The 12,310-nt window shown below is 65.4% G+C and overlaps 1 protein-coding gene across 1 annotated transcript; it reads right to left on the reverse strand.

The window, feature by feature from the left end:
- Positions 1–196: 196 nt before the first annotated feature.
- On the reverse strand, positions 197–9,041 carry LOC143677423 (gamma-aminobutyric acid receptor subunit delta-like). Its single transcript, XM_077153360.1, has 9 exons — positions 8,963–9,041; positions 4,264–4,376; positions 3,990–4,057; positions 3,688–3,908; positions 2,898–2,980; positions 2,270–2,407; positions 1,588–1,743; positions 1,177–1,388; positions 197–1,048 (listed from the first exon to the last, which is right to left on the reverse strand). The coding sequence occupies exons 1-9, from the start codon at positions 9,028–9,030 to the stop codon at positions 758–760; spliced, it is 1,350 nt and encodes a 449-aa protein (XP_077009475.1). The 5' UTR covers positions 9,031–9,041; the 3' UTR covers positions 197–757.
- Positions 9,042–12,310: the final 3,269 nt, after the last annotated feature.

Consider the following 12,310-nt stretch of genomic DNA (forward strand, 5'->3'; position numbering starts at 1 on the left):
AGGGAGCGGGCGGGCAGCCGTCCATGCGGCCAGGACCAGGTGGGGGGCCAGCAGCTGTCCATGTGGTCAGGACTGGGTGGGGGGGCCGGCAACTGTCCATGCGGCCGGGACCGGGTGGGGGGAAGGGCGGGCAGCAGTTCACGCAGCTGGGACCAGACCGCGCCGCAGCTGCAGTGACCGGAGCCGGAGCCTCCCGCCGGCCAGAAGCTTTATTCCACGCATGGACCACAGAGCCCTGCAAAAAGCTCTTCCCCGACATTCTGCCAGAGAGAACAAGCACAGTTAAAAGAAACAAAGGCCCTCCTGGCCTCATTCTGCTCTCAGATCCTGACTCCAGAGAAGCCAAGTCCCGGAAACCAGAATCAGACTCTGAGTCTAAAACTTCCGCGTCCCTCATGGCCCTGCCCCACCACACTCAGCAGGGGCCTGGCAGGCTGGGCCACAGGGAGTGGGGTATGGGGAGTGGAGCGTGGGGTGCAGGCCATGGGGAACGGGAGGCGGGGCACGGGGCCAGGGGCGCATGCTGTCACGGGCTTTTCCGTCTGCACAGGAGCCCGTGGGAAAGGCCTGAGGTCTGCCACCGGGGCCGGGGTCGGGGCGGGGTGGGGTTGGGGGGCAGAATCTGGCGGCTCTTGGCCCATGGAGGCTGTATCCCCCCCGCTTTGCCATCCGCGGACCCTGCACATCCTTCCCAGGTCCTCTCCCGAGTAGCTCCCACCCCCTTGGAGGCGCCCTCGGGGGTGTGCCCTGCTTCGGCTCACAGGGTGTAGGCCGCCCAGTAGACGATGTTGACCGCCGCGAAGGCCACGGGGAACACGGCCCGGGCATACATGTCGATGGTGTCGGCGTCAATGGGCTTGAAGAACGCACGGAGGCCCCCTCGGCCCCCCAGGCGGGTCCCCGCCGGCGTCCGGGTCTCCACCTCCACTGACCTGTAGGAGCCCATGAGGTTGCCGGGGACGCGGCCGGGCCGCCTGCAGACGGCCAGCTGCTGGTGGACGCCGGCCGCGGAGAGCGAGAACAGCACGATGGCATTCTTCACGTCCACCTGCGGGTGGCGGGGCCTGAGTGTCCCGCCCGGGCTGCACCCTACCCGGGGCCCTGCCCCCCTCGGCGCCCCCGGCAAGGCCGCCGGGAGCTCCCCGGGAAGGGCCCCGGGAAAGCCGGGGGCCTCACCTCGGCCGGGCGCTCGGCGCCCTTGACCTTGGCCTTGCGCTTCTTCCTGTAATCGGCGTTGAAGTGGGCGAAGGCGTACTCCACCAGCGCCGCGAACACGAAGACGTAGCAGATCCAGAAGTACACGTCCAGGGCCTTGATGGCCGACGCCCGCGGGAGGGACGAGCGGGCACTGACCATCAGCGTCGTCATGGTGAGCACCGTGGTGATCCCTGCGGGGTGGAGGGCGCCGTCGGGTGCGGCCCCCACGCCCCAGCCCCGGCGGCCGGCAGGCCCCTCCCCGCAGCCCTGGCGAGGCCCCAGGGGGCGGGGCCTCAGAGGGGCGGGGCCTCAGGGGCGGTGCCGGAGGTGGGTGGGGCTGCAGCTCCAGGGCCTCCCCCCTCCCGCCCAGCCCCCTGCCCTGCCGCATACCCAGAGACACCCTGGCGGGCACTGCGGCCTGGCTGATCCAGAAGGAGAGCCAGGACATGGCCACCAGGAGCACGGACGGCATGTAGGACTGGATGATGTAGACGCCGCGGTTCCTCCGGAGGCGGAAGTGCAGGCTGAGCCGCGGGAACTGGCCGGCTGCGGGGGCGGAGGTGAGGCCCGGCCCTGCCCCCGCGCCCCCCCCAGACCCCCGCATGCGGACCCACCCTCCCGCCATGGGGGCTCAAGGAGGGGGCACGCGGCCTCACGGGCAGGGGTCCCCTGGAAGGTTCCGGCACGGCTGCGGCCTCCAGTTCACTGAGCTGGCCCAGGGCGACTGACTCAGCCTCCTCCCTCCAGACCCCTCCTCCGTGCCCAGGAAGGAGCCAGGGCCAAGGGGTGGGCAGGAGAGGCTGGGGACGGGAACGGGGGTGGGGGGGCTGGACAACCAGCCCTGCCATTCTGGAGCTGAGGGGCTCCCCCCTTCAGAAGACCTGCAACCCCCGCGAGTTCCACACGCCCAGAGCATTGCCAGCCCCTAGGGAAAGGCCCGGGACCATGGGAAAAGCCGGGGAAACGGGTCACACCTCACCTCAGGGCCCTCCTCCAGCCTGAGCTGATGGGCAAGTCCCCAAGGGTGGCCCTGGAACCCACCCCCCACGAGCCCGGGAAGAGGCTGCGCTACCTGACTTGAAGTTCATCAGCTCGGTGCCGAAGTGGAAGCTGGTGAGGGTGAACTGAGCCAGCTGCAGCTTGTCCAGCCCATGGATCTGCTCCTGGTTTTCTGACCAGTAATAGACAACGTCCTCGGAGGAGTAGCCGTCTGCAGGAGAGCCCCCGTTGGGCCAGAGGGCTAAGCAGTAGCGCTGTGTGCCCCCCAGAGTCCCTCTCAGCCCCCAGCAGGGGCATCCTCTGGCTGGAAGCCCAAGGGCAAGGCTGACCCACTAGGGAGAGGCTGGAGCCCCTGCAGGACCAAGGCACCCCGTCTCGGGGACCACATCTGGAGGTCTGAAGTGCAGGTCACTGCTGCCAGCTGACCTCCACGGATTGCCACGACTGGAACAACTGACCGAGGCAGCTCCTGCCATGCCTGGGCCCGACCGCCCGCTGCCCCAGGCCTCCCAGCCACTTCCCTTCCTGCCCAAGAGGAAACCCTGTCCCAGCTTCCCACACTCCTGGAGCTGGGGCAGGCCAGGGGCAGACAGCGCAGGCTGAGTCCGCTGCCCTCCTTCACCAAGGTCACTGGGGAAGCTGGCGCTCCCCTCCCGGAGGGAGCTGCCCCTCCCCCAGACCCCCCAGCCCCAGGGACTCACAGCTCTCCAGGTCCAGCATGCACTCCTGCTCATCCATGGGGTACTTGGCCAGGTCCATGTCACAGGCCACCGTGGAGGTGATTCTGCCCAGACAAGATGTTGCTCAGCTCCACAGAGATGCCCCTGCCCCAGGCCATAGGGGCTAACCACGGGCTGGAAAGGCCAGCACCTGGTGACCACTCAGGCCTTGTTCGCAGGTGTCGGGCATCTGCATAAGACTTGAGCACCGTGGCCAACCCTTTCTTCAGGACTGTCAAGAACTGGATTCCATTCATTTTTTTTCATCCCTGAAAATGCCTGACTATATGACTAAGTCAGTGGCCAATGAAGGCAGGTAGTGGCCCAAGCCTCCCAGCACCTGACCCCAAGGAAGAAGGCCAGGTCACCCACTGATGGGGTCACCAGGAGTGAGGCTTAGTTTCTAGGTCTCCCGCTGACGGAGGTGATAAAAATATCTTGGAACTAGATGGAGATGGTGGTTGCACCGTGTCATTAAAGTACTAAATGCCACTAAGTCGTATGCTTTAAAATGGTTAATCTTATATTACTGAATTTCGCTGTTATTTTTTTAAGGCACATTGTAGACCAGAAAACCAGGCTATCGGCTTCCAGTTGGCAACCCCTGGCACTGATGCGTCACAAGCAGCTGCTGGCTGCCAGGAGGGTATAAATAGCCTCCTGCCTCCAGTGTGCCACCCAGCTCCTGCAGAAGCATGCTCGGTGGGCTCTCTCCTTGGAGAGCCTATGCCCGGCGGGGGCCTGGGCGGCTCTGCCCGCAACCCCAGCTCACCTGATGCTGTACAGAATCACGCCGTCAGGCTGCAGGCGGATGAGCTTGTTCTCCACTGTGACGTCATGGAACCAGGCCGACTTGGCGTTGACAATGAAGGTGTCCGGCAGCCAGAGCTTGTCCACAAAGCGGCTGTCCAGACCCAGGGTCTCGTTGGTGTGGTTGTAGGCCAACCTGCTGTCCCTCCAGCTCTGGTGCAGGAACACAGTCATGGTGTACTCCTGTGGAGGGCGAGGGACGCGAGGCCGTCAGTGTCCGCACTGTCCCCAGGGAGGGGGCTGGGCAGGGGGCGCAGCACCTACCATGTTCACCTCCGAGATGTGGTCGATACTGGCCACCTCGATGGCAAGAGCCACATTCACAGGGGGGCCTGCGGGAGGGAGGGGCCGGAGGGGCTGGGCAGCGGCCGGGCCCCGGCACCCCACACCCCAGCCCGCGGTGGGAGCCGGGGGGACTGGCAGGGGCGTGACCCCTCCCTCGCCGGCAATCACTGCTGTCCCAGCAGTCACCCCTGGCCGGCTCAGGCTGAGCCCTCGGAGGACTAGCAGGCCTGGTGGCCAGTGCCTCCCACCTCACCTCCGATGCCTGGCCGGAAGTTCCGGGCGTAGCCCTCAACCAGGCCGTCCAGGTTTGGGAGCCAGGAGATCTCCAGGTTGGACCCGACATAGTCACCAACGTCATTCATGGCTCTGGGGAGAAGCCACTGGGTCTCAGCAGGGAGCAGGACAGCGGCAGCCCCTTCCAGGGGCAGCGCACAGGCCAAGGCCATGCAGCGAGGCCATCGCGAGAGCCCGCCAGCTGGGACCCAGGGGGATGCAGGGCCCAGAGGCATCCCTGCTCAGGCCCGGGGCTGCCCCACTGGGCAGGGCCCCTCTGCCAAGGCTGTGCTCCCAGGCCCCCTGCTGCCTCCGTGGACCCTCTGCAACCACCCCGGAGGCAGTGAGACCCGGATGAGAGGGCACGGCCCTCCCAGCCCCGAGGCAGTGTTCTGCAGGAGGTGACCTGAGAAAAGCCAAGGGACCCAGGCCAGGCACAGGCGGGGCAGGACGCCTGTAGGGTAGGTGGGACACCGTGGGGACCCAGGGCCAGCCGAGGCCCCTGGAGGGCTGGGGCTAGGGTCCAGCCTCTGCCCTGCCCGGGCCTGGCCCCCTGTGACCCCCGGTTGCCGTGCGCTCCTGGGGCTGAGCCTGTGGAGCATCAGCGGCCACTCGCCACCTGCAGTTAGGTCCACTGGGGCAGGTGACCGCCAGGACACAGGCAGGACTGCGAGTGCCTCAGCGGGGCGAAACCAGGGCAGTGGTGCCCCATATACTGACCACCGCGCTCCCCTCACAGCAGCTCTGCCCACCCCTCCTGTCCATCTCTCGCCCTGCCCCCTCCCCCTGCTAACCCCCCCGCCCATCCCCTTCTGTCCATCGCCCCCACCCCTCACCGTCTTCCAACAAGGAAGCCCTGAGGATTCTGAAGGACGGGTGGTGTGATGAGTGTCACATGTAAAAGCTGCAATGCTGGCTGAAAGTGGCAGGGGGCGCTGTGGGGATTGGGAAGTCGGGCAGGAGTTGACTGGATGGAGAGGGATGGACACAGGGAGATGGGAGAGGCAGGGCTCCAGATGAGGCCCCAGGACGACCCCGGGCTCGGGCTCCGGCACTGGAGGCCACGTTTCTGGAGGCGGGGAGACCTGCAGCTGGAGTGGGGGATGGCGAGGAGCCCCACTGAGTCTGTGAGACTGGGGACCCCGGGGACCCTGCTCCGTGCTCCCTGCCGGGACCCGTGCTCCCTCCGCTCCAGCGGGGCTGAAGCCGTCCAAGGCCACGTGGACGTGGGAGGCTGCATGGGGTCTCCGGACCCCACTGCCCCCTCCACCCGGCCAGAGCTGCTTTCCTTATGTCTGTTCTACCCACCAGCCTTTTGAAGAAGTGAATTTGAACCCTATGCTCCTTAGCTGATGGGATTTTGAAGACGGCTTTGGACAGGGCCTCTGGGTGTGCTGTCCTTTCCGGCTGGGCAGCCATTGCCCTCCGGTCTCACTGGGAAGTGGCCAGGGACAGGTCTGGGACAGGGTTGGTGCTTTGAAACAGAGCATTAAATGGAATCGAAATAAGGCCTGGCTTCAAACAGAGCATGATTAAAAAGGCCAAAGAAGGTCACCTCAAAGTCATGTGTGAAGGATTTGAATGAGGCGTTATCTTCGGAGGAGCCCAGCTGCCGTCACCCTGCCCGGGGTGAGGCCTCCAGAGGGACACAGCCTCTCCTGGGCCCACTGCACCTGCCCCAGGTGACAGCACCTGCAGGCACACCTTCCCCTTCACCCGGGCCCCAGGCCCCTTGGGGCAAGGTCAGGCCAGGGCTGAGCTCCACCCCAAAGTCCACCCAAAGAGGCTGGATGCCACGGACCTTCCAGCCGCCCCCACCTCGGGAGGCACAGGGAGCACGGCAGGATGGGGAGAGGGTCCTGCCACCGTGTCCCTTCCACTGAGACAGTAGGCAGGTGTGAAGGGCCAGGCCCCAGGGGCCCTTCCACGGGGTTCAGGTGTGCAGGTCAGCAGAGGCAGTGGGGCAGGGGGTCTTGGGTGGCCGAGGCTGAGGGCTTTCCCTGGGCAGGTGGACAGAGATGCTCAGAGATATGTGCCAGGTTTAAAGCCTGCACTCAGGCCCGGGAAGCCCCACAGCGCACATCTGGCACCGTGAACACATCCCACACTGAGCTGCTCCCCTGTTACAAGGCCTCCCTCCCACTGTGGCCCCATTGAGAAACGAACCCACCCACCTACGTCACCACTTCCCTGTCCTGGGAGCGGGGGAGGAAGGCGGCTGCGGCTGTAGCAGGCAGCGGAACCCTCCCCCGTCCCGAGGCCCTTCCACAGCCCCCACACAAGCCCACGGAGCCCTGGTGGGTGCGTCTCAGAGGCAGTACGAGCTGCTCCGGCACCTCAGTTGCCAAGGCAAAGAGGAGCTCAGTGACAATCGTGCAGGGAGCTGACAAGGCGGGCACCGTGATGTGGCTCCCCCAGGGAGCATGAGAAGCCAGCAGCCCAGGGAGAGCCACCCACTTGGGATTGCGGCTGCCAGTGTGGGGTTCGCTGTGAGCATGGGGCAGGCTCAGCTTTGAATGACCCATGGACGGCAGGGCACATCCCTTCTTATCCCACCACTGGAATCTGGTCTAAGGAGTGACTGCCAAAGGGGTGCCTCCTGTTTGTCCAAAGGGACCTTTCGATTGTCCCCTCTGCCCTCTCCATGACAAGGCACGAGGACCTGGAGACTAGAGGAAGGGAGGGCGCTGCCCATTGGCTGATGGGAGATGAGACCCTAGAGGCCAGCACGGGGTTGGGCCTGCAGGCTGCCTGCCAGGACTGCTTCCCCCACCATGCACGGCTCCAGCGAGATCTTCAATCTGTGCCACGCTGCGTGGCCTCTGAGCTAAAGGCAGGAGCGCGGGCCAGGAGCTAATGACCTCCACTGTCAGCATCATCTAAGAGGACAGACTTTAAGATGTAGCAAGATGGAAGCCGTGGTCAATTCAGGGGAGTGATGGGAATATCACAGAGTGATGGAGCATAGCATCGGTGGCCTCCTCAGGTGCCCCCCAGCCCCGCAGTCCTGGGTTGTGGCATGGGTGTGGGCTCCAGCTCTCCTGCACAGGTGAGCAAGGATACAGCCCCTGCCCGGCACCCCTGGAGCCAGGCATGGGATGGAATTGAAAATCATGAGGATTTTAAAAGGACGATATATGTGTATACGAACTTGGGGTGGGGGTGGGGGTCAGGCTTGGAGCATTTCCCAGCAGGAAATGTATAAATAGTCCCCGTAACAAGGATAAATAAAGAAAATGTGCATCACATCAGTTTAGGACAGGTTTTGCCACTAAAGGTTTTGAGGTCAAACGAACACAAAAAACTCTGGGGTGGGTGAGTGGGCGGTTCAGTGGTAGAGTGCTCACGGGCCTGCAGGGGGCCCAGCTCCATTCCCAGCCCACGCACCCCAGGGGAAAAAAAAACCTTCAACACACGGTGCTGCGGTAACGGGACAGTCACATGGAAAAGAACTAGCCGGGCCTCCTGCACGGCAGCAGACGAAACAGAAAGCAGAACTTCGGGGTTTCAGTGCTGTTTGGATCTCAGGGTCACGGCCAAGGGACCAGGACCAAGCCAGCCGCTGACCCCGGCACTTCCGCCCCCACCCAGGTCCCTGGAGTAGGAAGGGCCCCTCTGGGGTGACGGAAGGGGAGAGCCCCTCCAAGGACAGGCTGCCAGGAGCTGACACCTGGGTCTCTGGCCAGCTGGGCCCTGGATGCTCGTCCCCTCCCCCGCCCCCCGCTGTGCAGTGACAATGCCTGCAGCCAGAGCCCTGACCGAGGGGCAACCATGCCAGGTTTCTAGCGGACTTAGATGCCCACCAGGTGGGTGACCCAGAGGTCCAGAATGCTGGGGGGGGGGGGGGCAGGGGGTGCTCTGCTTTTTCAGGCGCTCCAGCACTGAGACCTTCAAAGGTTCCTCAGGGGCCTCTCACGGACCCCGTGGAAGGTGGCCAGGCTCAGGGCTGGGGCGGGGGGTGACCATTCCCGCTCCCCAGAGAGGAGGGGTGAGCCGGGCCGTGCTGGTCACTGGGCCAGGAGAGGCAGGGCGCCTCCCTCCCGGGCACTGGCTGCCAGCCTACCTGCTTCCTTGGAGTTCAGCCTACGCCACTGGAACGGGCTCGGCAAGGAGACCCCGCCGTCCTGGGCGGCGGCGCGCTGGTTGCAGGGGAGGCGCCTCTGCGGCTCTGCTCCCACCCTCAGGCGCAGCCTCCCGGGGGTCTCAGGGTCTTTCCTTCCCAGCTCGTGCCAGGGAGGGCACTGGCTAAGTGCCCAGGAGAGCCGAGGCACAAAGAGCTCGCCACACCAAGCCGTGTCACCCCGGCGGGGAAGCGGCGGAGTCCGGCGCCTGGTAAGGACCGCACAGCCGCTCCGATGTCCTTCGGCGCCCGGTGGCGCCGGTTCAGCACCGGGACGGCGGATAGCGACCTGGGGGCGGCCGAGTGTGGTCGCCGCGGCCAGCGCCCCCACTGCCCGACCGCGGCGAGTTCCGAGAGGCGGGCGCGCGGGGAGACCCCGGGTGCGGGTCCGGGTGCCCGAGGCTCGCGCCCGGGCTCCGGAGGCGCCCAGCAGCTCGGTCCCGGGCCGGAGCCGGGACCCCACGGGCGCTCCCGGGGTTGAACGCTCCCGCCCCTGCCACCCCACTCACCCCCACCCACCCCGCAGCGCGGAGCCCGGCACCGCCGGGCGCTCGCTCACCGGGTGCCGGGGTGCTGCTGGGCGCAGAGCAGGAGGAGCGGGGCCAGTAGCCAGGCCGGGGCGTCCATGGCCGCGGGCGCGGGACGGGGCGGGCGGGGCGGGGGGCCGCGGGCGCAGAGAAAGTTGCTTCGCGGGCGGCGGCGAAGGCGGCACAGGCCGGAGCGCGGCGCGAGGGGGGGTGGGAGTGCGGAGCCCGCCCCGCCCCGAACCGGCCGTCCCGCCCCCTCCCCTCCCCCGCCTTTCGCCCCGCCCCCAACAGGCTCCCCGAACTCAGAAGCGGGCTGCCCACCCCCAGCTTGCGTCCATGTCCCTGGGAAGACCCTCTCCACGTCCTGCCTCCGGGGCGGGGTCTGCGCGCGGGTCCCTCCCGCTGTTCCTTCCGTTCTTGACCCCAGGCTCAAGACCCGCTTGGACACGTCCCCCAGCTGCCAGGCTCGAGGAGCTGGGGCCGAACCTCCCGCCAGGGTGTGGGGGGCGGGTCACAGGCCCTGGTTGGAACCGCGCCAGGAGCAGGGGCAAAGGAGAGGAGCGAGTCCCTGCTGCCTTCACCCTGTCCTGGGAAAGGGACCCAATGCTGGCAGCTCCCTTCCAAACCCTAGTATTCCTGGGGACCCAACACGACTTGCCAAACAGCTCCGCCTGCTCCGGAATCCTGAGGGTGAAAAGGAGGAGGTGGGTTCCACCACCTCCCCCCACCGCTGCCCAGCACTGCCCAGCTCCCACCCCACCTCACGCCGCGGGGACCTCCGGGGCTGGCTTACCCGGTGCACCTGTCCTAAGGGCTCTGTGGGTGTCACAGTTTCCCCGACAATGAGGGGCCACCCTTTCAGCCCCCCGAAGAGCCCAGGGAGTAAGGGCCTCATGATTTTCTACTCCCATTCTTTTGAAATTGCAGTTCTGCAGCAGCTTAGCCAAGCTGATCACAGACCTAACACTTTACAGTCCCCATTCAGGCCTGGACTCCTGCAGTCAGCGGGACACAGGCTTGCCTTCTTGTCCCTGGGGCCCAACTCCCTCTGGGGCACCTGAGCAAGGAGGAGCAGAGGAAGGGGCTTAGCTGCAGGGAGATGCCAGCCCATGGAGGAATCGGCTGGTTCCCAGCTTGCTTCTTGAAGCCAGGGCTGGGTTCTGAGAGGCCCACAGGGGCAGCTTAGCTGTCCTTCTCCAGGGGTCCCCACAGCCCCCCAACAGCTAACGTCATCCATTGGGTCTCAAAGCACTAGCCCAGGCTGTGAGGGGTCATGCCCGGGTCTCTTTCTGGAGAAGGCACTCACTCTCTGGGCCTTGTCCCTTTGGGACCTGCCGGCAGGCTGGTGGCAGACCTAAAGGAGGGCTCGCGGGAACCTGCCCGGCCGGCCTGGCCCGAGTGTCAGAGTCGGGGGCTGGACTGTGCCCCCCAAAAAGAAATGCTCACGTCCCAACCCCTTCCCGTGAATGACGCCTCGTTTGGGAAAAAGGTCTTTGAGGGTGCGATCAGGTAAGAGGAGGCCAAACTGGAGCAGGGTGGGCTGGGCCCCACAGGGCAGGTGTGCTTAGAAGGAGAGGGAAATTTGGGAACAGACAGAAGGAAAGATGGCCTTAGGAAAGGCGGAGGTGGAGATTGGCACTGCCATGCCAAGGAACGTAAGGGTGGCTAGGCGCTCCAGAAGCCAAAAGACGCAGGAAGGACCCACCCCCCCACAGGAAGGACCCCCCCCCATAGAAAGGACCCCCACAGGAAGGACCCCCCCACAGGAAGGACCCCCCCATAGAAAGGACCCCCCACAGGAAGGACCCTCCCCCATAAAAAGGACACCCCCACAGAAAGGACCCTCCCCTCAGGAATGACCCTTCCCCATAGAAAGGACCCCCCACAGGAAGACCCTCCCCCACAGGAAGACCCTCCCCCATAGAAAGGACCCCCCCCACAGGAAGGACCCCCCACAGAAAGGACACCCCCACAGAAAGGACCCTCCCCACAGGAAGGACCCCCTCACAGTAAGGACCCTTCCCCATAGAAAGGAACCCCCACAGGAAGACCCTCCCCCACAGGAAGGACCCCCTACAGGAAGGACCCTCCCCCATAGAAAGGAACCCCCACAGGAAGACCCTCCCCCACAGGAAGGACCCCCCCACAGGAAGACCCTCCCCCATAGAAAGAACCCCCCACAGGAAGACCCTCCCCTACAGGAAAGACCCCCCCCACAGGACTCAGAGGGACCTGGCCCTCCTGATGCCCCTAGTTCCCGCTCCTGGCCCCTAGAGTGTATTGCTGGCAAGAAGCTGGAAAGAAGGGCTCGCATTACTTTGTTACAGCCCCAGGGCGCTGAGGAGGCCCCCAACTCAGGGCTGTGGTTTTCACAACTCCCCCTCTAGAGTGGGGTTCCGGGAGGGCAGGGCTGCTCAGGGTCCCGAACCCCCCCCCACCCCCCGCCTCTCTAGAGGTTCAGAGTGCCTGGAGCCCCCCGAGTCGGTTGGAGGGCACCTTCCTCAGGGGCTGGCCTCCTTCCCTGGGCGCCCGGGCAGGGCAGGGGCGGCTCCCCCCACCCTGGGGGGACGGCCTCTGGGAGTGACAAACTCCTCGATGTGATGAGTCTGGAGTGACCGGGACCCCACTCCCATTTTCTTCAGTCTGTCCTCTGCCTTCTGAGGCATGAAACGAAAAGCAAATTTTTCTGCCCAAACTGGACATTCAGTGGGCCCGCCTTGGGTGGGGGGTCGCGGCCACAGGCCTGGCCTGCCTGCGGCAAGGAGCCTCGAGCCCAGGGCCCGGGGTTTCCGGCAGGCACAGGTGTTTCCTTCCCCAACATCTGTGAACCTTGCTCTGGCTCTGCTGTGTCTAACTGGCATTTCTGTTCGGGGCTCGAGGCTGGGATTTTTATTATTCATCCTTCAGGTTTTCCAGACCCTTGTTCATCCCGTTGCAGCACGTGGTCCCCACACTTAAGCATCCGCTCCACGGGAGACGCTCCCACGTCCCGGAGGGCGGGAAGCCAGTTCCCTGGGGGCTGCGCGGGGACCCTGGCACTGTGGGGCCCGCCATGGCCAAGGCGCGTGCTGGGGAGGCGGGAAGTGCCCCCGGGCTCCGGCTCGGCCCCTGCCCGGGCCTGGCTGTGACCTCAGGGAGCCCCTTTTCCTGGGCCCTGGCTTGTTCATTTACAAAGGCGAGGGCGACCCCGGGCTGCGGCTCTCCATGGCCCCAGGCCTCAGCCCCAGCGCAGCGGGCGCGGGAAGGTCTTCATCTCCCTGCTGACAATAACATGTCACCATGAAAGCGCACCTGGAGGCAGCCGGTGCAGGCCCTGCTGTCCCTGGGCCGCTCTGGGGCTGCCCCCGACACTGCTCTGCTCCCGCGGTTGGCTTTGGGGA

The sequence above is a fragment of the Tamandua tetradactyla genome, chromosome 3, assembly GCF_023851605.1.
Source record: "Tamandua tetradactyla isolate mTamTet1 chromosome 3, mTamTet1.pri, whole genome shotgun sequence".
Lineage (NCBI taxonomy): Eukaryota > Metazoa > Chordata > Mammalia > Pilosa > Myrmecophagidae > Tamandua > Tamandua tetradactyla.